At 47.0% G+C, this 24835-nt stretch overlaps 1 protein-coding gene across 2 annotated transcripts in view; it reads left to right on the forward strand.

Annotated features, from left to right (window-relative positions):
• The window catches only part of SRF (serum response factor), a 77806-nt gene that overhangs the window by 35645 nt on the left and 17326 nt on the right, over positions 1 to 24835 (forward strand). Inside the window, exons 3-4 of one of the 2 annotated variants that reach the window (XM_063125547.1) lie at positions 14630 to 14891; positions 15464 to 15646. In XM_063125547.1, coding sequence (XP_062981617.1) covers positions 14630 to 14891; positions 15464 to 15646 — 445 coding nt within the window. The remainder of the gene's footprint in view (positions 1 to 14629; positions 14892 to 15463; positions 15647 to 24835) is intronic. The other variant, XM_063125548.1, reaches the window with a different exon arrangement.

Below are 24835 nucleotides of genomic sequence, written 5' to 3' on the forward strand. Positions count from 1 at the left end.
AACTCCCATCAGCCCCAGCTGATGGTCAGTGATGATGGAAGTTGTTGTCCAACAGCATCTGGAGGGCCACAACTTCATCACCCCCTTTTTTTTATATAGGTTAAGCCTCCTTGTACAGGTTGCTTTGTTTTTAATTGGCCCTCAGTTAAATTGATGGGCTTGGTCAGCCTTACTTCCAGTTCTCTTTTCCCCAGAACCATTAAACTGACCATGTGGTTCCATGCTTTGCTGGCAGTCCCTGTGTTTGCTTATCCACATGAAATGCTGTTCTTCTTTGTGGTCTCTGTGCATCACACATTATGGGCTCTGCACCTGCGTGGAGCTTCAATTTGGGAATCTTCCAAAGCTGAGGAGCGTTTTGGCAGGAACTCTCCCCTACTGCCCTGGTTGGGGAAGACTGCTGTACTGTCTAATGTGACATGCGACGTGGTTCCTGCCAATCTCACAGAGTTTCCATCCTACTCCAGATGTTCCTAGATTTGTATGTTAGTAGCAGGGATGATCTCAGCCAAGAAATAGAGAATCTCTCATCCCCTGCTCCTCCTCCAACAAGAAATGTCAAACTATGGGGCTGCAATCATGTGTGCTAGTGTTTACCTTTTTGCTACTATCCATTGTCATGGAGAGCTTACTCCTCTTGCAGTTTGATGAAAAGGGCAAAGGCTTAATGTAGACAACTTCCAAAGTGAGAGATTCTGTGCGCTAAGGAAGTGGGTGTGTTGAAGGGAGGAATGTATTAATGAAGATCTCTGAGCAAATTGTGACCTCCTGGTTTAAGGAGATTGGCATAGTATTCCTGGGAAACTGTTAAACGGAGTGACACCAGGGGAGAATTTTGAGGAATTAGTGGGAAGGACTTGGGGCTTCTCCACACATCGTAAAATAGTTTCCTACTGACTTGATGTCCTACAAGAAGGTAAACGACTGCATTTATGGGAAGGGCCATAGCTCAGCAGTAGAAGACATGATTTGCCTACAGAAGTTTCCAGGTTCAGTTTCTACCACCTTATTGAAAAGAATCAGGTTATGGGAAATATCACTCTGCCTGAGAGTCTATAGGGTTGCTGCCAAAGAGACAGAGTCTATAATACTGGTCTACATAGACAAATAATCTAACCTGTTCTAAGGCATCTTCCTCTGTCTTATGTGATGACCTGCAGCTTTCTGTATGGAAGTGACCATACACATACTGCAGTGCTTGTATTTAGTATTTTAAAATGTGCACTTTATAACACAGTGATGTTAGGCAACTGTGCATAAGGTGGATTATAAAATCTTTTGTATTGTTCATTGTACGATGCCCAGATGGAAGCTTCGGGTATTGGGTGTTATAAAATGTAATCAGTCAATTAATTAATAAAATAAGCAGACTTAAAGCTCAATTAAAAACTTTTATTTTTTTCTATAGCTTCTAGAACTTGACTTTGTTCTTACTTTCACACTGTTAGTTTTATTGTCCCCTGTGCCTATTTGGTGCATTCTCTTACCTTTCTTATTGTTTTATTATGATTTTATTAGAATGTAAGCCTGTGTGGCAGGGTGTTGCTGTTTTATTCTTTTACTATGAACAGTACCATGTACATTGATGGTGCTATATAAATAAATAAATAATAATAATAATAATGTCAAAATTTCTGAAGAGTATGAATACATCTTGTGAATTTGGCCTTTTACCCAGGACAAGGAAGCAGGCATGTGTCCTTCTAACTCGGGGTTAAAAAGCTGTGGGATTTGGATGTGTGTGTTTGTGTGTGAGGATTTGGAGAAAAATCTAGTGCACTGTCTGGGGCGGTGGAAAGAATCCACTACTTTCTCACACCTGTTTCAATCAGCCTTTGCTTTTATGCCTGACGTTTCCCAAATGTAGAGTGCTCCAATCATTTTCCTGCTCTGCCCTTCCTACAGTGGAGATTTTTTAAAAAGAGAGCACGTTGCAGATCTGTGTACTGATAATTTGCTCCATTGTCTCTTATGTTCTGGGGGTGGGGGAAGTTCTATGAAATCTTAACGGACCAAGAACCACACGCCTTAGGGTAATGTTGAACCGATTCTTTTTCACATGATCCTCTGCTCTTATTAATAGGATTAGTTTATCTTCACACTAAGTCACATGTCTTGTCTCAACTTTGCCTCCCTTCTGTGTGTTGAGGTTTTTTTGTGGGGAAGTTAATCTATAGTGTCTTCTTAATGAAACACAAGTGACAGGAAACTAACTTACCAGGTGTGAACCTCATTGTGATAACAATCCAATGTTCCTGGGTGGTCCAACTTGAACAGTTCTTCCTCCCTTAAATGCTCTTCCTCTGCTTCTCCCCCTCAGCCCTTCCCTTGCTGTTTTATTCTGCTTTTTCACCTCTATCTTCCCTGCGCCCACTCTGGTCAATTTGAAGGCATGCATTGGCTGCTGTCAGATTTTTTTTATCTGAACCCCATCAATTCCATATGATGTTTTGTTTGATGCCTTTGTGCAAATTAACAAGGTGGTGTTTTTTTTAAGGTGAAGTAGAAACATACATGTGAATAGTATGGTACAGCCACATGTTGTGGGAACTGAAACCATATGAATGCAAACATCTATTCGCTGCAGGATAATCGTAAATGAAGGCTAGTCTAAATAGACACTGGGTGTTTTCAGATGGAGGGGTACCAAAGGCTACCAATCAGAGGGCAGCGTGCAGCTCTTCTGCCTTAATGGATTTTCTACAGGGAGAAAAAACAACTGAAGTAATAGAAAAACACAGGAGGGTTACAAATGGACTACATCGTCTTCTGGTTGCCCCTGTGAAATTCTGTGAATGAGGCGTGTCGATTGCATGAAAAAAAAACTCGTCTGGAAGCATCCAGTGCTACAAAGCTTTTGAAATACAACAAGCAGAAAGCGGGCAGATTTAAGAGAGATGAATGCCAGGGGAATAAGCTGTGTTAATCGGTAACATCAAACATGGCAGAGCAGCCTTCCCCAACATGGTGCCCTCCAGATGTGTTGGACTGCAACTCCCATCATTCCCAGCCAGCAGGGCCATGATGGGGAAGGCTGCAACAGAGGGTTATTTCCAATGTTAGTTTAACAAGTGCTATTTATTTCAATGGGTCTTCTCTAAGTAGGACTAACATTGGATACAGCCCATAATGCCTTGCGGCACCTTGAAGACTTAACAGATTCTGACAAAGTGATTTCTGACCCACGGTTTGCAGGTTCAAATGGGCAGCATTAAAGCTGGGTTGCTTTAATGATGCCCATTTGGGGGTCCGCAAGGCTTGGCTTAGGAGCCTCTCTTGGATAGTGTGGCCACAACTTTGGCTACGTGTGCTCTCATTACCTCCCATTTCAGACTACTGTAATGCATTGTGTGTTTTTGTGTGTGTGTTTTTAACGAGTTGGATGTTTTTTGTGGTTTTAATTTTTGTGAACCACCCAGAGAGCTTCGGCTATTGGGCGGTATAAAAATGTAATAAATAAATAAATAAATAAATAAATAAATAAATAAATTGTACTGGGCAGGATGCATCTGGAGGCTACCAGGTTTGGGAAGGCTGGTGTAGGATACACCTGCCAGACTTTCGACTGGGGCATCTCATTCGAGGCATCTCTCATCAGTTTTAAGAGCTGTGTATTCCTGTCCAGGCACAGTTCAAAAGTGCTGATGCTGACCTTTAAAGCCGCAGATGATTTGGGATCCAAGTACTTGATGGAGCACCTGCTTTCATACCATCCTGCCTACAATGTTAAAGTCATGTCCCAGTGTCCTCCTTGAAGTGCCCCTTCCATCTGAGGGGAGCTTGATACCAGCTAGAGCAGGGTGGGGAAGCTGTGGTCCCCCAGGTGTTTTGGCCTACATCTCCCATGTAGGGATGATGGGAGTTGTAGACCAAAATATTTGGAAGACCACAAGTTGTCCACCTAGAGAGAAGGCTTGTTCTTCTGTGGCATCCCAACTGTGGATTGCCTTCTCCAAGAAGCCTCTTTCCCCCATTGCTATCCAGTAGACATTCCATCAGGCTGTAGAAGAGGGGAACATGGGAAGTAGGGCCATTTCATTGGCTCATCTGAGAAACTGGCATTTTTGGGCCCCACATCTCTTGGAAGTGTTTCCATTTCACTTGGTTGTGATGGCTGGCTGCATTACAGCTAATCATGATAAGAAGGGTATAATATTAAGAAGTGGTACTTGAGTTTTCTTGTTCTCATTTTGCCTCCATTCCGCTTGATCCTTTTGTGTATTGTCTTTATAGATTGTAAGCCTGAGGAAGGGGACTGTCTTGTGTTTACTGATATGTAAATCACTCTGAGAGGCTTTCCAGACTGAAGAGCTGAACATAGATGCTTTAAGAAAATTCTTTGTCTTGTCTTCATCTTCCCTCTGCCTAGTGCCAACCACGTTAGCCTTTAGAGGCCAAGCTAGAACATCCCTGATTGCTCAGGCGTTTTTCAGTGTTGTTACTTACCCTTTTTATCTGCTACTTGTCAGCCATGTTTTTGTGTATTGTAATTTTTAATCTGGGTGTTGCATTTTCAGTTATTGTAAACTGCCCTGTTTTGATGAAGGCCATAAATAAGCAAACCAATAAATTGGGATCGCCACTGCCTTGGCCCCTTCCCTTGGCACATGCGGAGGGGTTGGGAGAGAGGCAAGGTCTCCTCTCGCTTGCCCTGGGGTGTGGCGAAGGTAGGTGGTAGCAGGACTTCTCCCCAGTGGAGGCTGGTGGCTCTGATGTCAGTGGAGCAGTGAATCCACTCCGGGCTTCAGTCAGAACTCTTAATGGAGTTATCAAAGTTGCTAAATCCAGCACCTTGGGTAGCACCTTGAGAGTTCTGACTGAAACCTGGAGCGGATTTACTACCCAACTGACATTGGTGCCACCAGCCTCCACTGCTTCTTCCACCACCACCTCAAGAGACGTCTGCTTCTTAACTTTTCTGACCTACAGTGCAAATGGGAGCCGTGTGTGTGTGTGTGTGTGTGTGTGTGCGTTTAGGGGGAAGTGTCTATATGGGGGTGTCTTGTGTGTTTCTGTTGAGTATCCTGCTCGCTGGAGGGCCAGGGCACTCAATTCTGGTGAGTGATTTTCTGAAGGTGTGCAATGCTTCCTTTGTCACGTGGGCCACTTGTGGGGGCTGATGTGGTTACCCATATCCCCTTCTCTGCCTGAGGGGAGTCCTGAGGCCTGAGCACACAGGTCCCACCAGGTTTGAATCCCTTGAGGATCATGCATGTACTGAGTCATCGCGTTGGTCCACCTGGCCCAGTATTGTCAACACTGGCTGTCAGTGGCTCTTCAGGGATTCAGGCCAGATCCGTTCCTAGTCCTGTGTTGAGAATTCAGAGATTGGACCTGGGGACCTTTTGCATGGGCTCTATTAGTTCTTCATCCGTATGCTGGTGTCCTTGACCAATGTGTGCATGTTTTCTCCCCAGTCCCTTTTGCATGCAGAAGCCTTTGGTGAAAACCTGGCATTGGCTCCAGTTCCTTGACCTTGCACATTCTGAGGAAATAAATGTATCCAATACCCATTCTTGTAGTATGTCCAGTGGTCCTTCAGTCACTGTATGATTGAGTCCTCTTGGATAAGGTTCTTTTATCTCCTTTCTACTGGGTGCATGGGAATTGGGATGAGGGAGTCACCTGCAGTGATGGACTATAGCAGCATCAGATATGGTGGGTAGCCAAGGAGGGAGAGCTCTGGTCGTCATGGGACCACAGCTTAACACAAGAATTAAAATGGAGCCCCGTGGTGGCATGCAAAGAAGTACACAGAAATGACTTGCTTGGCCTTCTCTAACCTGATCTCTGCTAGATGTGTTGGATTACAACCTCCACCATCCACTGCCAGTATGTCTAATTTTGCTTGGAGATGACAGGACTTGTAGTCTAACACATCTGGGGGGGGGGTTCTTTTTTAAAAAATGCTACTTTACATATACATATTTATTAGTGGTTTGTGTTCTTAAAAAGGAAAAAAACACATCTATTTTTGTAAGCTTCTCTTCCTGAGTGTCTGGGGATTATGTCTAGTCACCCTAGGTGCGTGGCTGTTCTGAGGTTTTGCACTGCACACCAACTGGTGAACAAACTACTTGCCTGCTCCTTATGTAGGATTGGGCAGATGACACGGAACCCATCAGCTTCATAGCCAGTTGATTACTAGGGAGGGTGGGGGTTAGAGTGCCTTTCCCAAAGTCTGGCTTTTCCCAGCCTGGTACCCGCCAAATGTCTTGGACTACAACTCTGTGCCCATGCCAGCCAGAGCTGGTCGGAGTTGAGAACCTATGCAGAGCCCTGCTGGATCAGGCCAAGAGTCCATCTAGTCCACCATTCTGTTCACACAGTGGCCAACCAGCTGCCCACAGGAAAACCACAAGCAGGACATGAGTGCAACACAGCAACCTCCCACCCATGTTCCCCAGTAACAAGTGCACATAGGTTTACTGCCTCTGATACTGGAGGTAGTGCATAGCCATAAGGACTACTAACCATTGATAGCCTGATAAATACTTAAAAGGTTGTCACACAGAGGAGGGCCAGGATCTCTTCTCGATCCTCCCAGAGTGCAGGACACGGAATAATGGGCTCAAGTTAAAGGAAGCCAGGTTCCAGCTGGACATCAGGAAAAACTTCCTGACTGTTAGAGCAGTATGACAATGGAATCAGTTACCTAGGGAGGTTGTGGGCTCTCCCACACTAGAGGCCTTCAAGAGGCAGCTGGACAACCATCTGTCAGGGATGCTTTAGGGTGGATTCCTGCATTGAGCAGGGGGTTGGACTCGATGGCCTTGTAGGCCCCTTCCAACTCTGCTATTCTATGATTCTCCAAGAATTTGTCCAACCTGCTTTTAAAGCCACCCAGATTGGTGGTCATCATTACATCTTGTGGTGGTGAATCCCACAGTTTAACAATGTGCTGTATCTGACACATATTATGGGTTAAGGAAGCCTGGTCTAGGATCAGGGAAACCTGAGTCCAAATCCATACTGAAGCCTGAACCTCACTTAGTGACCTTGGTCCAGTGACTCTCCTGAGACTGACCTACCTTGCAGGGTTGTTGTGAAGTTAAAATGGGATGGGAGAGCCCTGTGTACATCCCTGAGGTCCTTGGGGGGTGGGGGGAAGGGTGGGAGTAAAAATATAATCAGTAAAATTATAGTGCTCCACAACTATGCCATGAGCCCATTCCTTCTCTGAGTTCTGCAGTTTTAACCTAGTTCAAATGCTAACCTATTCCACTCCCATAAACATGATGACATGGTGTGTGTGTGTGCACATAAAATTGTACCCTTCTCTTGCCCTTTGCCCTAAGGCAAGCAGTTGCTGTCCCTATTCTGGTGGGTGGTATATTGGTGGTGGGTAACAGGTCTGCCTTCACGAGTGAGAAGGAGGAGGCTGCAGCTGAGATAATGGAAAGTTAATTTGCCTGACTATGCACCATTATCACATGCTCCTCCTAATTCCATCTACACAGATCTTGGTGCCAGGGCTGGAGAGGAATCGGGGGCAGGCGTCTGCTGGCCAGCCCTCCCCTCCCCTCCTCTTCTCCCCCACCCCACGCAATGCAGCAGGGAAGGGTGCTCTGGATTGGCTGCCTCTCTCCAAAATGGGCTGCCTTTCCTTTTTTAGATGTTAGTCGAGCTGTGAATTCCTTGTTTTTGGCAGCCTGTCAGGTCAGGAGCCTGGAGAAGCACATGGGAGCGCCGGACTCGCCAGTCTGCAACGGGGTGGGCCAGGGCACTGGCAACATGAGGATGCTTAACCCTTTCCGGGCGTGGAAGGTGGAGGGATGCAGACCAGCAGGGTGGAGCGAGGGACCAAGGAGCTGAACATCTCGTTCCCAAGAGGCACTTCGCCCTCCAGTAAAATAGCCTATACAAGTCGTGGCTTCTCTGCGTGTTAGGAATCCGTTTTCCAACATTCGGTCACGTTCTAGTGTGACCAAGAAGCCGAACCAGGATGGGACTATGCAGAGGAAGCAGGCTTGATTCTCAGCACCCGGGAAGCCCCAAGGAAGCTGATTTAGCGCCCCCCCCCCCCCAACTGAGCTGGTGTCCAGAACTCCCTTTATCTTCTCACATGCAAGCGGTTGGTTGCTATTTACTCATGAGGAGTAGTATGATGCTTTCTCAGGGGATGCTGATGCACTGATGGCAAAACCTGCCCTGGACCCAGGATGCCAGGTGACCAAGCCCTCACCGGCCAGGATCCCACAGAGGGGATGGTTGTTGAAACGTGGCTTTGGATGCAGAGGACACACAGACGCAATGCATCCCTCCCTGAGACCTTGCATTGTTATTTATTTGCTACATTTATATCCTGCCTTTCCTTCAAGGAGCCCCAGGTAGTGTATGTGACCCACGTCCTCTCCATTTCATCCTCACAACAGCTTTATGAAGTAGGTTAGGCTGAAAGTTGGTGACTGGCCCACAGTCTCCCAGTGAGCTTCATGGCTAAGTGGGGACTAGAACCCAGGCATCCCGAGTCCCGGTCCAACACCTTAACCACTACACCATGCTGGTTTTTATTATAGAAGCCCTATTTATTTATTTATTTTATTTATTTATTGTATTTTTATACCGCCCAACAGCTGAAGCTCTCTGGGCGGTTCACAAAAAATTGTGTTCGATGATAGAGATTGTGCCTTTGCAATTGGTTTATGTCCATTCGAGGAGTTTCAGTGTCCGCAAAGGCATTATTTACTTCGCTGCGTATAGTGAAAGCATTTGAACTGTTTTCCTAAAATGAACAGTTAGATGAATCAGATTTTGCAACATTTAGGCCAAGTTTCGTTGCTTTTTAAGTTTCCACGCATGCAAGCCCACACTCTTAAACAAAAATGCTCTAACTCTAACTCTAACTTTGGCATAGCTGCTCCACTCTCTCATTGGTGGTTGTTGAATCGTGGGTTACGTGCAAACCCTGTGTTACGGTTTAACTATGGGGTGTTAACAGTGAACCTAGGAAGAACCCATGTTGTTGTTGGGTTGTGAACTCTGGGTTATTCATGGTTTAACATAGTTAAACCATAGTGCAGGGTTCGCATGATAACCCATACTCAACTTGTTCTCTGAGTTGTTATTACTTGGGAACCAGCTCAATCTCTTGCATTCTCTTTCTAGAATTTGTGTATTAAGCTGTGAGAATGCAATGGTGTGGCCATCTCTATTTTTCATAGTTATTTATTTCATTCCATTAACATCCCACCCTTTCTGCAAGGAGCTAAATGTGGTGCTCATGGTGTCTCCCACCCCACCCCTGGCCCTGATATTAATGATTACACCAGTTCTGTAAGGTAGGTCAGAATGAGAGTGAGTGAATGAGCCATGGGCATCCAGTTCGTTTTATGTCTGACGGGGGCTCCCTTTATTCAAGTCCAGCACTCTCCACTTTACTACACCGGCTCATTTATTCATTTATTTATTTATTTAAAATCCAAAAATTATATCCTGCCTTATCTTGTAAAAATAAGCCAAGGTGACCAACAACAGATCAAATGGCTATCCATCGAAACAAAATTAAAAAGGCAACAGGGGGGGAATCTAGAATCTTAACAGCAACAGTTAAAATATACTTAGCAATTACCTAAAGCAGAGAACAAAAGACAAACCAGGAATAATACATTTAAAAACACCACGTTTGGTTTAGCCCATCCTTCCCCACCTGGTGCCCTCCAGGTGTTTTGGACTTAAACTCCCATCAGCCTTAGACTTCATGGACAACGCACAGGAATCCTGGGAGTTCTAGTCCAAAACATCTGGAGGGCACCAGGTTGGGGAATGCTGCTCCAGCCCAACAGCTCTTTGGAAGGACCAGGATTTGGCCTGGTGCCTGAAACCATACTGTATCTGAGCCTGGCAGACCTCTCAGAGGAGAGCATTCCATAGGGTTGGTGCCACAACTGAAAAGGCCCTGCTCCTGGTGGTTATTTAGTAACTTATATGGCACAATCTGTGTGCATGGTACTTCATAGGGTACAAGAAGAGAGGAAAGTGGAGGCAGGGGCATCGTGTCAGTTTCACATGCTATAGCAGGGATGTCAAATCTCTTTCATCTCAAGGGCTGAATTCAGTTTTAGAGAAGCTGTCAGGGACTGTGTTCCAGTGGTGGGTGGGGACAAAATACGAGCAATAGTAGCGTATTTTAGCTTAAAGCTCTTACTGTCAGAATGGGGAAATAACCCATGGAAAAGCTGTGAAACCACCAAAAGATTGGCTGTTGGAGAAGGGGAACGTGGCGCTCTGGGGTTCAACTCTCCTATGCTATAGACTGAGTTGTAACAAAGGAACTAGGGTGTTATACCAAAGGCTTCATGGAAAAGATGGGTGTTCAGGAGGGCTCTGAAGGATGTGAGGGTGACTTCACGCAGCTGTTCTGGGAGGCAGTTCCAAGCATGCAGGGCAGGAAAGGAGACCAGCAAAGGCTTTTGAGGGAGCAAGAGACCCTTGGATGGTGGAACTGGAGGAGTAAAGCTCACAGGGAAGGATGCATATGGAGATAAGAGCACAGAGATAAGAGGGGCAAAGCCATGAATGGCCCTGAAGGTGAGTTTGTGCTGCATCCAGGAGCAGACAGGAAGGCAGTGTTGAGGTTTAAGGAGGGGCATTACATGATCTGAGCAATAAGAGAGGGGAATGATTTTGGGAGCAGAGTGTTGAGTAGGCATCAGGATATCAAGATGAAACAGTGGAAGACCTCGGGGGAAGATCACAGTAGTCTAGGAAAGAGAGGACCAAGATGACCAGTCTTTGCGATGATGCAAACTGGGAAGCCCCATGATTATGAGTATGAGGAACAAAAGAGAGAGGGGAAGTGGTCAGAGATAAAGCCAAGGCTGCATGCTTTGTTCAACAGGGTGGGTGGGAACATTATTAATGGATAAGGAAAATGCACAGCAGTGCTTTGGGGGATCTGGTTTTTGCTTTGGGTGTCTGCGTTGCTTTGAGCATCTGAGGCCCAGAACAAAATTTGGCGCTGCTGAATTTGGCGATTTATCTTGGAGGACGGTGTCCTTTTTTCTGCCTTGTAGTTGATTGTACATATATACACCGATTTATCACTTGCCAAACCGATCTCTTATTTGCCAGTAGATTCCTGTCCTGTGTAGGAGGGCAAAACAAAAATCCCACATCCTTCCTGTCTGCAGCCCGAAGATGGCTTCACGAGAATTAGAATGGCGGTGCGTGTTTAGCTCTTAGGGACCGTTTCTCCTCCACTCTTGGTGTTGAATGATTTGTATGGCTTGGAGCAAGCAGGGAAGACTCACAAGGATGTTGATTATGGCCTTTCTTATCCCCCCCCCCACACTACGTTTCTGGCACTGGGTGTACTCTGAAAGTGCTCTGCTTTGGGCAGCAGCCATTTCTAGTAGCGAGTGCTTTGTAAGCAAAGGAAGTCCAGTTTCTTTTTCTCGCAAAGCTTTTATTTGGTAATTGAAGACATTTTGATGCACAGTTGTTCCCTTTGCTCCTTGAACTTGCATACACTGTCTCTCTATGACTTGGTTCAGACAACACGCTAAACCATGCTGCTTGTGTTTAAGCAGCATGGTTTAGCGTGTTGTCTGAACCAGGCCAGAATAGTTGTTCTCACTGCCTTTAAATAATGATGATGGTGGTGATCATAGAATCATAGATAAGTAGAGATGGAAGGGGCCTACAAGGATATCGAGTCCCAACCCCTGCTCAATGCAGGAAATGGTGGTGATGATGTGTGTTTGGGAGACCCTTGGGCTTATTTAATAGAGAGAGAGATCAAAGGTCAAGCTTGCCTGAGGATGGTGCCCATTTTGGCCTAGGCCATGTACTTTCCAAACAGGCGTAGCTGCGCAGAGGACATCCTGGGCCAAGGCAAACGCTTCATAGAAGACGTGTGTTTGGGGGATGGATTTGGGTGCCAGTCTTTAGGACAGAGGAGTTGAATCTCTTTCATGTCGAAGACCAAATTCCATTTTGGAGCTGCGTTCCAGTGATGGGCAGGCCCAAAATACCAGCATATTTTATTTATTTATTTATTTATTTATTGCCTTTCTATACTGCCCAATAGCCGAAGCTCTCTGGATGGTTTAAGCTCTTCTAGCCAGTTACTAAGCCTTAGGAGAAGGCATCTCAGTCTTTTGGAATGGGAGAAAATGGCACAAGACCTGGGAACCCGCCATACAATCACAGTTGTGGGAAAGGGGCCGCCTTGGAAACCCAGAGGGGTCTGGAGTGGAATTGAAGGAGGGCTGGATTAGGCTTCCCGCCTGGGATTCTACTCTAGGGCCTAATGGAATCCCCTGATAAGATTCCCGAACACTTGGTGCTACCAGGTAAGCTTGTGTGGGAAAGGGAAGGAAGCAGCCGTAGGGAGGGAGTGACAGTGCATTGGCCTCCACTTCTGATGGGCGCTTGTGCACATGTGTGTTCTGAACATGGGGAGTCTGCTTGCAAACCCTCCAAATCTGAGGGTCAGTAGTACTTGAAATCATAGTAAGATCGGGGCTTTGCTGTGGGCAGCAGTACCAATAACCTTGGCAAAGGGCTGATCACAAAACACACTAACTCCCGAGCGAGAAGGATCTTAGCATTGTTGTAGATTGCAAGCTGAATATGAGCCAACGGTGTGATGTGGCTGCAAAAAAGCAGATGCTATTTTGGGCTGCATTAATAGAAGTATAGTTTCCAAATAGCATGAAGTACTGGTTCCCCTCTATTTGGCACTGGTTAGGCCTCATCTTGAGTATTGTGTCCAGTTCTGGGTACGACACTTCAAGAAGGACGCAGACAAGCTGGAGGGGTTCAGAGGAGGGCAACAAGGGTGATCAGGGGCCTGGAAACAAAGCCCTATGAGGAGAGACTGAAAGAATTGGGCATGTTTAGCCTTGAGAAGAGAAGGCTGAGGGGAGACATGATAGCACTCTTCAAATACTTGAAAGGTTGCCACACAGAGGAGGGCCAGGATCTCTTCTCGATCATCCCAGAGTGCAGGACACGGAATAACGGGCTCAAGTTACAGGAAGCCAGATTCTGGCTGGACATCAGGAAGAACTTACTGATTGTTAGAGCAGTATGACAACAGGACCAATGACCTAGGGAGGTTGTGGGCTCTCCCACACTAGAGGCATTCAAGAGGCAGCTGGACAGCCGTTTGTCAGGTATGTTTTAATGTGTATTCCTGCATTGAGCAGGGGGTTGGACTCCATGGCCTTATAGGCTTCTTCCTACTCTACTATTCTGTGCCTCTATGAACTCACATTCAGTGGCAATGTGGGTTGTTTGTTGAACTGCGGGTTAGCATGTTGTCTGAACCTAGGACATTTTCTGCAGGGTGGCTTGTTAACCATGCAGTGTGGCTTATTAAACACCCCGAACAACTCAAGAACAAACCATGGGTTGTCAAGGTGACTTTTTTGAAGAAAAACAACCTACATTGCCTGGTTAACAAGCCACCCTGCAGACAATGTCCTGGGTTCAGACAACACACTAACCCACAGTTCAACAAACAACCCACGGTTCTACAACAACCCACACTTAACCACTGAGTGTGGGTTAGCCTGTTGTGCAAACCCAGTCAACCGGAATCTGTTTGGGGAATGCAGTTAGTGGCTGGGCAATATTGCTGCTAGGATTTGACTGAAGTTTAAACCACCACTGGCCCTAATTGACTTGCCAGGCAGTGAACCTGTACTATTGTGCTAATAGGGTCATGGTTTGGAGGAAGGAGCAGCATGCTGTTCAAGCCAGGATGCAAACAGCACAGACCAGAACCCTCCTGGTTCTGGAAATCACTTGATCCCAGGGAGCCAATCCCGTGCCTTTGCTTGCTGTTTTGCTCCAAAATGTGCTGAACTCCCTCAGTGTGGTTAACTTTTCACCGAAGGGAGCACACTAGCCCTCTGCTCTTCCAGACTGTTCCATTCCTGCCTACCTGTTCCAGCTGCTTTGGGCATTTGCCATCACTCCAGCAGTTGGGGGCTTGGCCTGACCAGCACTTGGCCTGGTTCCTTGAAATGACTTGCCTTCATCTCTGTTGCGTAGGCCTTACATCGCCTTCCTTGACATATTGTTTCGCAGGCTCGTTGGACTACTAGGTGGCCCACAGTGGTGTGAACCCTCAGGAACAATGGACCATCCCTACCCCATGGACATGGGACTGGCGTCAACCCTGCCATTGTTTTGGTGCCAGCTGAAACCTCATTTTGTTTACCCAGGCCTTTGAATTGGCCAATTTTTGCCTGTTCTGTTGCCTTTGCTGCCTTCTTTGCTTTGATGACGAAGATGTGCTCTTGGTGTTTTGTTTTTATTGCATTACCTATAATTCTGTCCGTATACCACAATGGTGTTCAAGGATGAAGGGCAGGTTATAGCACTGTTTTAATAAAATAAATCGATAGATTCTCCTGGAACTCTTGGTTTAGGATGTGGGGGAGAACCTGCGGCCCTCCAGATGTTGTTGAACTCCAACTCCCATCACCACTAGCCATTGGTGGCTGGGGCTGATGGGAGTTGGAGTACAACACTAACTGGAGAGCTGCGCCCTGCCCCTCCCTGTGTTCTCCCCTGAATTTTGCAGTATGGAGAGAAGGAGGAACTTCTGCTTTGGCCCTGTGGAGTGGGCCTGATTCTGGGCTTGGCGCTGTTCACACTTGCCCTTCTTTTGCAGGACTCGCTGAAGCCTGCGTTCACGGTCACCAACCTGCCGGGGACGACGTCGACCATCCAGACGGCGCCCACCACCTCCACCTCCATGCAGGTCAGCAGCGGCCCCTCGTTCCCCATCACCAACTACCTAGCGCCCGTCTCTGCCAGCGTCAGCCCCAACACGGTCACCAGTGCCAACGGGACAGTGCTGAAAACCACTGGAACCAGTGCGGTGGCCTCCGGAGGGCTAATGCAGCTGCCCCCCGGCTTCACGCTCATGTCAGGTCAGTTTCCCCCTGTTGCCAACTGAGGCATTTCTGGCTCCTCCCTGTGGATCCCTCTGTTGTACTGTGGCCGGCCTCGCACCCTCCTCCTCTTCCCTTGCTTGTGAGCGGCTGGGGTCGGAATGCTAGAGCTGCTTTCTCTCCAATGTGATTGGTTCAGAAGGGAGCGTGGCTGGAGGGCAGGATCTAGCTTGTCTTGAATGCGATTGGTTCAGAAGGGAGCACGGCTTGTGGGGTAATTGCGTAGTGAGTTCCAGAGATGCAGGACGTTCCTGGGAAGCTGTCATGTTGCTGTCCCTGCTGTGGCCCACCCCATGGCTTCTGTCCGGAAGAGGGGAACTTCCCAGACCTCTGCCGTGGCCGTTCCCTTCTTGGCACCCCTGGCTGTGCGAATTGTAGGGTTTGGAGCTGGGGAAGAGCCCCTGTCCTCCTCTTCCTCCCAGAAACTTCCGGCGGTCAAAGACGGGGAGGAAACGTGGTGGAAGTGAGGGGGAGGGTGGTGGTGGCTGAAAGGAGGTTTTTAAAAAGAGCTGGCCCTGATGAAAGCCTTTTTCTCTCCCTCCTTCCGGCAGGTGCTCCACTCCCTCCCGGGACCCCTACCATTCCTCTCACTCAGTTACAGCCGCACTCGCTGGCCCTCTCCGGGCAGCAGGGCCAGGCGGTGGGTGCAGGGGCACCTGGACAGCTGCAGCAGGGCCAGCAGGCAGTCTTCCGATTCCCAGGCACGGCCGGAGGGCAGATTGTGTCCATGACAGGTCAGCAGCACTCACGGCTCCGCTCGCTTGCGGGAGGGTGGGGGGGGGGGGACATGTGTTCTCAGAGCAGCTGGTTACCCTGCCTTGCGTCGCCCACAAGCAAGAGTGGAGAATGGCTGGCCTTCCAGGTGTTGTTGGACTGCAATTCCCATCACTCTAGCTGGCATAGCCACTGGAGAGGGATGATGGGAGCTGTGGTCCAATAACATCTGGAGGACCACACCTTTCCCACCTGTGTCCTAACTCTGAGGATAGAGAGCAGAGCTAAGTTTGCTGTTGGGTCCAGGTGGAGGCATGGTGCTCCTCTAAAAACAGCCTTCCCCAACCTGCAGAAGTTTTGGGCTTCAACTCCTATCAGCCCCAACCAGTTTGGTCAATGGCCAGGAACTCCAAGAGTTGTACTCCGAAACATCTGGAGGGCCCCAGGTTGGCGAAAGCTGCTCTTAGGCATGGGGCTAATTTTATTTTAGGAAGGATGGAGACAGGTGTGAGCAACAGCTGGATTTTATATTCTCAAAAACGGGAGATTTGTTGCATGTTTCTCCAGCCCAAATCACTGTCTTAGGTGCAACGTGAGACCTGTGAAGCGTGTACTACAGCCTTATCCACCGGAAGCCTTCCAGATGTTTTGGATTACAACTCCCATACTTCCTGACCATTGGCCATGCTGGTTGGGGCTGATGGGAGTTGTAGTCTAAAACTTCTGGATGGCACCAGCTTGCCTACCCCTCTCTCGAAGTCTGCTCTCTCTCTTCCCACATTCTGTCTTATGTCTGTGTGCAAATGCTGTAGCTTTCCTCACTGCTTTTGTTTTTGGTTTATTGCTGCCATATTTGAGTTCCCAACTCAAAAGCTTGCTCACTATTTTGTGATATTTTTTGTTGGTCCTAAAATCAAGGTATTGCCTGACTTGTGTGTGTGTGTGTGTGTGTCCGTGTCCCCGGCGCTGTTCTGATGGACTGAGACAATTACTTCTGCTATTTTAGGAAGCTGTTCTTTTTCCATAGTTTCAAAATAACTTGTGATGACGATAAAAGCGCTCCAACCTGGACAGCTTCTGAAGCCGATTTGTGTCTTTGGCACTCAGGCCCGTTACCAACGGCATTTTCTTTTGCTTACCAAAAAGGAAAACTCAGAACGTAGAATTGGGGCTGTGTGCACGAAACCCCCATGGAATGTGGGGTACTCTGCTTCCGCTGGTGATATCAGGATAGCAGGACGATTAGAAGATGCACATGTTGAAGGCTGTCAGTCCACCCCTTCCCAACGCAGCTGCGACAGGGCGGTTGCTTTGGAGTCTTCCACCCTCCGAAGCCACATCGTGATGTTAGGAACATTGGAAGCGGCCTTCTACTGAGTCAGGGCATTGGTCCATCTAGGCCAGTATTGTCGACACTGACCAGCAGCAGCTCTCCAGTGGTTTGAAGCAGGCGTTTTTCCTTCCCTACCTAGCGATGCCATGGGTCGCATGCCAAACTTGGGGGCTCGCCCAGTGAGCGATGTAGCCCTATTGTCACAGCCGCCATTTTCAAGGGGGCAGATCTTGGCTGTTGTTCTTTAAAGATGCTGCTGTTGTAGTGGTCCAGAGTCTTGTGCATCATTTTGCTTTGGGAACTGGCTGCGGTGGGTGAAACTAAACGAGGTGGCTACTTATCCCAGGAGAACAGGAGGTGGGGGGCACTGTGACAGCTGTGCTAGCCGAAAGTAGCAGCTGTCTAGAAGCTTACAAACATAGAAAGCTGCCTTACACAGAGTCAGACCCTTGGTCCACCTAGCCCAGTTTGGCAACAGGGACTAGCAGCACTTCTCCAGGGTCACGGGCAGGATTCTTCCCTAGCCCTACCTGGAGATGCCGGGAATCGAACCTGGGACCTTCTGCATGAAAAGCATGCGCTCTGCCACCAGTGGTGCAGTGGAGCCGGGGCCCGCAGGCTTCTGGGTTCCCTCTGAGCTTAGCTGCAGTCCTCATACTAGCTGGAGGTGGAGATGGAAAAGAATTTTACCAGCAACACTATGGTCTTAAAGCAGGATATTCCACTATGAAAGCGGTATATAAAAGGCAGGAGCCACACTACTGCTTTATGGCAATATTGAAGTGCACTGACAACTGTTGGGGCCCATTGACACATAGCATATACCGCTTTCATACTGCTATATCCTGCTTGGTGTGGCTCCTGCCTTTTATATACCGCTTTCATACCGTTTTCATAGTGCAATCTCCTGCTTGGTGTAGATTAGGCCCATATTGTTCCTTCTTTGTAATTCTAAGTGTTTTGGGGTGGCTTGGTCTTGAATGGGCAAGTCAGACCCAATTGCTTTACAAAAGGCCTGTTTCTGGTTGAGACGAAAGCTGCTGGAATGGGTTTGTTGAGGTGGATCAACGCAGCTGCCTGCATTTTTGGATGCTCCTGGTGGTGGGGAACGGTTATGGGGGCTGCCATGACGAGTGCCTGCCCTTCAAAGCTGACCACTGTACCACTATCTACCACGGAGCAGCAGCCGCTGCAGCTTGTAGCTTGTGAAGTCAGGGAAAAAGGGGAGAGGCAGAAGGTACCTTGGCAGCGACAGCCCTAGAACTGGGCTGGGCCCCTTTGAGGCTTGTCCAGCTGGATGCACGATAAACAGTACTTGGACTCTCCCTACAACAAGCATGAGCAGCAGAAGTCTTCAACGTTTGCAAACTGGCCAGCTCTTGTTTTGTAAAGTCTAAAGTCATCTGCTGGAATTCTGCTGCAGAACTTCAGCTTTCCTCCAAAACCAAGCTTGGCACAGTGGCGGGGAAAGCCTTAAAATACCAACAAGGGCCTTTCAAACTGCAAACTTTAAAATAGAGTCATAGGCCATGTCTACATCAGCCCGGTGTAGAGGGAGGGGAGGGGGGAGGATCTCACGAGATCCTGATCGCAGGATCCTCCCCTTAGTCTAAATGCAGCAGTGACATCCCGGGAGGAAGGAGGGTGTTGTGCCCGCCATTTTTAATTTTAATTTCAAAGGAGCTGAGCGCACGTGCGCTCCAACAAGATGTGAGTTTTTTTAAAAGAAGCCCTGACCCCGATTCCTCCCTGCCCTACTCACGGGGAGGAGGGAAGAAGCTGGGATGGGCAACCACACCTCCCACTGTCTCAGGATGATCCTGAGACCGTGGGAAGAATTGGATTTTCCCAGGGAGTACTTATCCTTGGGAAAACCCGTTCCTGTCCCTCCTTCCTCCCGGGAGTCCCTGTGCATCATTTGGACGCACAGGGACTCAGCCATGACCAGCCCGGATTTTCAGGTTGGTGTAGAAATAGCCATAGAATAGTAGAGTTGGAAGGGGCCCATCAAGCCATTGAGCCTAACGCTCTGCTCAGTGCAGGAATCTACCTCAAGGCATACCTGACAAATGGTTGTTCAGCTGCCTCTTGTTTAAATAAGAGGAGGAAGGCGGCATGCCTTGCGATTCAGTGTGGTTTTAAGCACTTACTAAAACTGCTGGAACTTTAGTATGAAAATTTGCAAGCTTCCTGGTGAAGTTTAGTGAAAAGGCCCCAGGAACCCATGACAATCCTGGCTGCAATATCAAGACTGGTTGGACAGAAGACCCAGTTCTCGCACTTGAGTTGTTCCGTGTGTAAATAGTACGCTTCTCCCATTATCCATCAAATATGAAAGGTGCATGCTTGATTTTTGTGAGCCACATTTGCATTTCCAAATCTGTGGAAGTGTTGGCCCGAGATTTATTCCTATCTGCATGTCTTCTTGAAGAGGACTCTACCCTGAAGCATCGTGCATGTGCTGCCTCTGATTTATGGGAGTGTGAGTCTATTTACTTCTTGGATATGTGTGCCATAATATGAACATTTTAGTGAGGCTGGCAAGATGGAAGCTTTCCCATTGGGAAGTCTTGGGGTGGGTGGGCAGGCGAATGGCTATTTATGATCAGTTTCTGAGCCTCCTTGCCATTAGATTGCCTGGTGACCTTTTAGTCCGTGTGAACTCTCCTGTAGCATGTGGCATAGCTCGCTTCTGCTCTGAAAGGCATTCATGAAGGGCTGATACTGGTATCCTGTCCTTTACGTTGGACCCTTCCTCTGTTTGGTGGTTTGGACTAGTCATTTATTTATTAATTCATTTTGATACCCATCTTCCTTTCCTTCTTGGCCCTATCTGGAGAAGACGGACCTTGGCTCAGTTATCCACGCACTAGTGACATCTAGGCTGGACTACTGCAATGCGCTGTATGTGGGGCTGCTTTTGAAGATGGTTCAGAAACTTCAGCTGGCGCAGAATGCGGCCGGCCGAGTGTCACTGGGGGCAAGGCGATTTGATCATGTGATGCCTATACTGTGCCAGCTGCACTGGTTACCAGTGTGTTTCTGAGCTTGATTCGAAGTGGTGTTTTTGACCTTTAAAGCCTTAGATCAGTAGTTCCCAAACTTTTTCAGGTAACCGCCCTCTTGGTTCCACAGACTCATGTCCAGTGCCCCGTACCCTACCTTATAAAAATCATTATTCAGAATAGCGGTTTTCAACGACCCACTAAAGAAGATAATAACAATAAAATTCAAAACAGTAACAATTAATGGAATATTTATTCAAAATCCAATTACAGTTTTTAGTTTATTCAATTAAACATTGATGAACTTGATCCAGGGATATCATCTTTTCAAAGTCTGTTAGTCATTTAGCAAGAATATTAGATATCACATTTGGTAACTAGGGTCACTATTCTGTAAATTCTTAATGTGATGGAGGGGCTTGATGAAGTGATACCAGTTTCCCAATGTCTGGTTTAAAGTCACTTAACATGAGTCTTAAATCACCACGTTTAGTAATCTGGAGTCGATTTGTTTGCTTGGGGAGAAGTAGGCAGACCACACTAAAACCACATCCCACCAAATATGATGTTGGAAATGCAACTAGGAGCTTCTGAACCACTCTCCATAGTGCAGGAGAGCGATCAGAAATTTCCTTCTGTAACCAAAACTCCTGGTACGGAAAAGACCACCTCGAGCGCCCCACTGCCACCCCCTTGCCTCTTAGTGGCCCCTATGCAATCCCATCTCCCCCAAGGGGACAGTACCGCCCACTTTGGGAACCACTGCCTTAGATGGTTTGGGATGAAGTTACATGAAGGACCACCTTCACCCATATCAGCCTGCCCGCACTTTAGGATCAGAAAGAGGGCCCCCTCTCATTTGCTCAAGCCATGAAAGTAGTGAGGCAGGTGGCCACACATGAGAGGGCCTTCTCCGCGGTGGCCCCACAACTTTGGAACAAGTTGCCATCGGAGGTGCGCCATGCTCCCTCATTGCAGACTTTTAAGAAGGTCTTGAAAACATATTATTTTACCTCAGTCTTCTCTTGGTGTGACTGCTGCTGTTGCCTTTGTTGTTGCTGCTGGTTTTATTGTTGGCTTTTATTGTTGTTTTTATTGCCATTTTACTGTGTTCATTTTTTATCGCTTTTAACATTTTAACTGTTTTTGTATATTTTATTGCTGTAATCTCCCTTGGGAGGGCTTCTGCCTTGAAAGGTGGCCCAACAAATATTTTAAATAAATAAAATAATAAATAAATCATCTAACAATATGTGACGAGGTCCTGAATTCTTATAGTGTATTTTCACCCTGCTGTGCCACAGTTTTACATCTGGCTCTGGTTGTTTTGTGTGTGTGTGTTTTAACTGTTTTGTTCTGTTGGATTGTGTAAGTTTTTTGTTAGTTGTCGTCAGAACCTGCTTAAAGGGCAAGTGTAAAAATACATATAAAGCAAAATAATAAAAAGACAGCAGGTGTTTATCATCCAATCTGGGGTTGGGGGGGAGTGATCAAACTATTAATAAGATGAGTCTTATGGGACATCAGAAGATAGAGAGAATAACCACATAACCACCCCGATGGTGCTTTCAATAAAGAAATATTCCAAATAGAATTCTGGAGAGTGGCTACGTCAGGAAAACCCCTGGGAAAGCTGGATTTCTTTTTAAAGAAAAGTTAAAAGTTAATAACCCTGTTCAGATGACTCACTAAGCCACAGTGGTTAAGTATTTGAGCTAAACATTATGACTTAGCATGTGGTGTGAACCATTCCTAACCATGGTGGCTGCATAACTATGGTTTAAACACACTCACTAACCATTTTGCTGCAGAAAGGTTAGCGGCCTAACCACAGCTTAGTGTGTTGTCTGAACAGACCCAATCTTTTTTCCCCACTAAAGTTGACAGCTGAAAAATTTAACTAGTTAAGGAACTTAGCCATTTCTCTGCCTTTTTAACTAGTTAATTACTTAATGCCCATTACTGAAAAAATAACTTAGCAGGAAAATCCCAAGGTCCCAAGTATTAAAGTAGTCACAGCGTAAGGAATAAATCACATCAGCACTACCAGTAACCAGCATATATTTCAGCATGTATTTGATTATTATTTATCCTGAGGGCATGCACAAACAAGAGCATTTTTGCTGGGTGGTTAAAAAGAAAAGAACAGAGAAAGAGGTCCTACTGGATTTTTCCTCAGGAGGGTGTTCCAAAGGATAGAGGCCAAAACAAAAAAGGCCCTGTCTGGTCAAGAGGGCAGGGCTCCTGCAGCTGTTGCAATGGAATTCCATCAGGTGCTGCATGCATGCAAATAACACCTGCTGAAATTCTCTTTTCTAAGCAACTGTTAAAGTTATAGGAGCCCTGTCCTCCTTTCCATATGGTCACCCTATGTTCGCCGCTCCAGAATCTGTTTCAGATATGGAGCGGTATACAAATTTTCAAAAAAGGAAAATAAGTAAATGCCTGTCATAAAGCTTAGGTACTGACAGTAAGAGTTTTAAGCTCCTTTGGTCCCGTTCAGACAACACGCTAAACCATACTGCTTAACCATAAAATGGTTAATGGAATGCATTCCATTCCATTAACCATTTTGTGGTTAAGCAGCATGGTTTAGCATGTTGTCTGAACGGCGCCAATGTGTTGGTATTTCCCCCGCCCCTTTTTTTGGTTTTGGCCCCTCCCACCCTTGGAATGCAAACCCCCCACTTCAGCTTCCCCAAAATATATTTTGGCCCTCGGAGGAGGGGGGAAGTGGTTCAACAACCCTGCTTTACGCTGTTTTTGAAGTGCTTGGAACCGGCGGCCTTTTCAACCACACAGGGAGCCAGCAATCTCTAGCCTCCACTGATGCCCTGAGCCAAACATTGCCACATCCCCCTGATTCTACCCAAATCTTTGAGTGATTAAAGCCGTGTCCTGATGTTTGCTGAATGGCTAGAATTTCCAGACGATCCGCTCCCTGTGCAGCCAGAGCCGCTGTGCGGTAAATGGTCACCTTGTTTCTGCCCTGAGCTGAGGTTGCTCCCAACCTGCAAACTTAAGAGACCAAGAAAGAAAGCGTGCTCCGTTGCATTAGCACACCCCAGAGACCTCTAATGGAGTTGCTTTAATAGATAGAATTGAGAACAGGAGAACACCACTGAGCTGGTAATATCTTCAAAGTGGCATAATGAATCGGATTAGGCAAAGCTAGAGAAGACCACAAGGGAAGAACCTGGCAACTGGGCTGAATAACAGTGTATGGAATTCTGTGCCCACCGGCGCGTTTTATGCAGCCCTTTCTCAGGACGCCGGCCTTCTCTTTGGTGGGGTGAACTCTGGTTTGTGTTGCAACCGCTTAAAAGCTGCCTCCTGCTGAGCCGCCCTCTAGGATTCTGGTTGCTTAAAAATTTCTTGAGAATTTAAAACAGCTGCTCCATACTCGATTATCCCTTCACGTGGTTTCTACCATCCTTTTATTCAAACAACGGAGTTGGGTTAGGGGTGGTGGTGGTATATTCTGTGACTTTGGGCAGTATCCAATGCGGCCTCTGTTCCTCCGCTGGTTCTGTTGCGCTCGCAAGAGGGACCGCTTGTGCCGCGGGGCTTTTGTGCATCTAAAAATAACCCTGGAAACAAAACAGAAATGTTCGTTTCCAGATCGGGACAGATCAGCGGAGCTCTGTTCTGCAAGCTTCGCTGTAATGAGTGTTCTGGAAATGAGTGTTTCTGCTCATTTCTGGTTACTTTTAGAAGCGTGAAAGCCCCGTTGCACAAGCGGTCCCTCTCGAAAGTGAACGGGCACGATAGGATACAAACCCTTTGATTCCAATGGGTGGTGCGTAAGGCAATATTAATGCCTATTGTGACCGAATTATTCCATTGAGAAAGCCAGGGTGGGAAATAATGGAGAGAAAGCTATCGAATCGCAACTAGGCATGATGGCTATATGTTAACTCCAGTATTGAAGGCACGATGACTCTGTATGCCAGATGCTGGGGAACATGGGTGGAAGGGTGCTGTTGCACTCAAGTCCTACTTGTGGGTTTCCCGTGGGCATCTGCTCGTCCACTGTGTGAACAAAGTGTTGAATTAGAGAGGCTTTTTGTCGGATCCAGCAGGGCTCTTCTTACGTTCCTAAACCATCCATTTTAATATGTTTTATATATTTCTCATTTATTTATATTTTTGTATAGAAAAAATATATATACGAGTGGAGATGAAGCCAACTAGCAATAAAATACAATGATAATCAAAACATAAAAGCAAATCCATTAAAAACGCTTCAGTGACATTAAGGGCAGTGTCCAACTTTGTCCCGGTGCTAGTGCTAATGTCATGACAGTAGCGTAAATTAATGATAGCGCAAGGTAACTAGTTCAACAGGAAAAAACACCGATTTACTGCTGCCGAGAGCATTTTTTCCTTCAAAACAAGGCACACTGACTGGGTTTGGATGATTGTATAAGGGGCTTCTCTTCCCACTCCTGTGCATGCTGCATGCTGCATTCATGACCACCATGTGCACAATTCCCCATGCTACAGTGCAGGTTGGCGTTGTGGGTCTATAACCCACAACGTGAAATAGAGGTTGAAATAGTGTATGAAGCTACTCCTGCCGTGCTACGTGCCGGGTTCGGTCGACACGCCAACCCACACTGGAGCACAGGGAATTATGCAAATGGTGGTCATGTGCATGGCATGCGCAGGGGCGAGGGGAGAAGTCACAGTGGCTTCTTCCCCCTACACGATCGTCTGAACGCCCCCAATGAGAGTTCTACACGTCGCTGCGATGTATGTATGGGTCTTCATGCAACACTACCGGCCTAATAGTTTAGATATCTGTGAGTCTGGTGCTGTCTGGTTATAACCAGTGCTGTCTGGTTATATTGTTTGTATGTAAACAATTT

Source organism: Elgaria multicarinata, chromosome 4 (assembly GCF_023053635.1).
Source record: "Elgaria multicarinata webbii isolate HBS135686 ecotype San Diego chromosome 4, rElgMul1.1.pri, whole genome shotgun sequence".
Taxonomy (NCBI): Eukaryota; Metazoa; Chordata; class Lepidosauria; order Squamata; family Anguidae; genus Elgaria; species Elgaria multicarinata.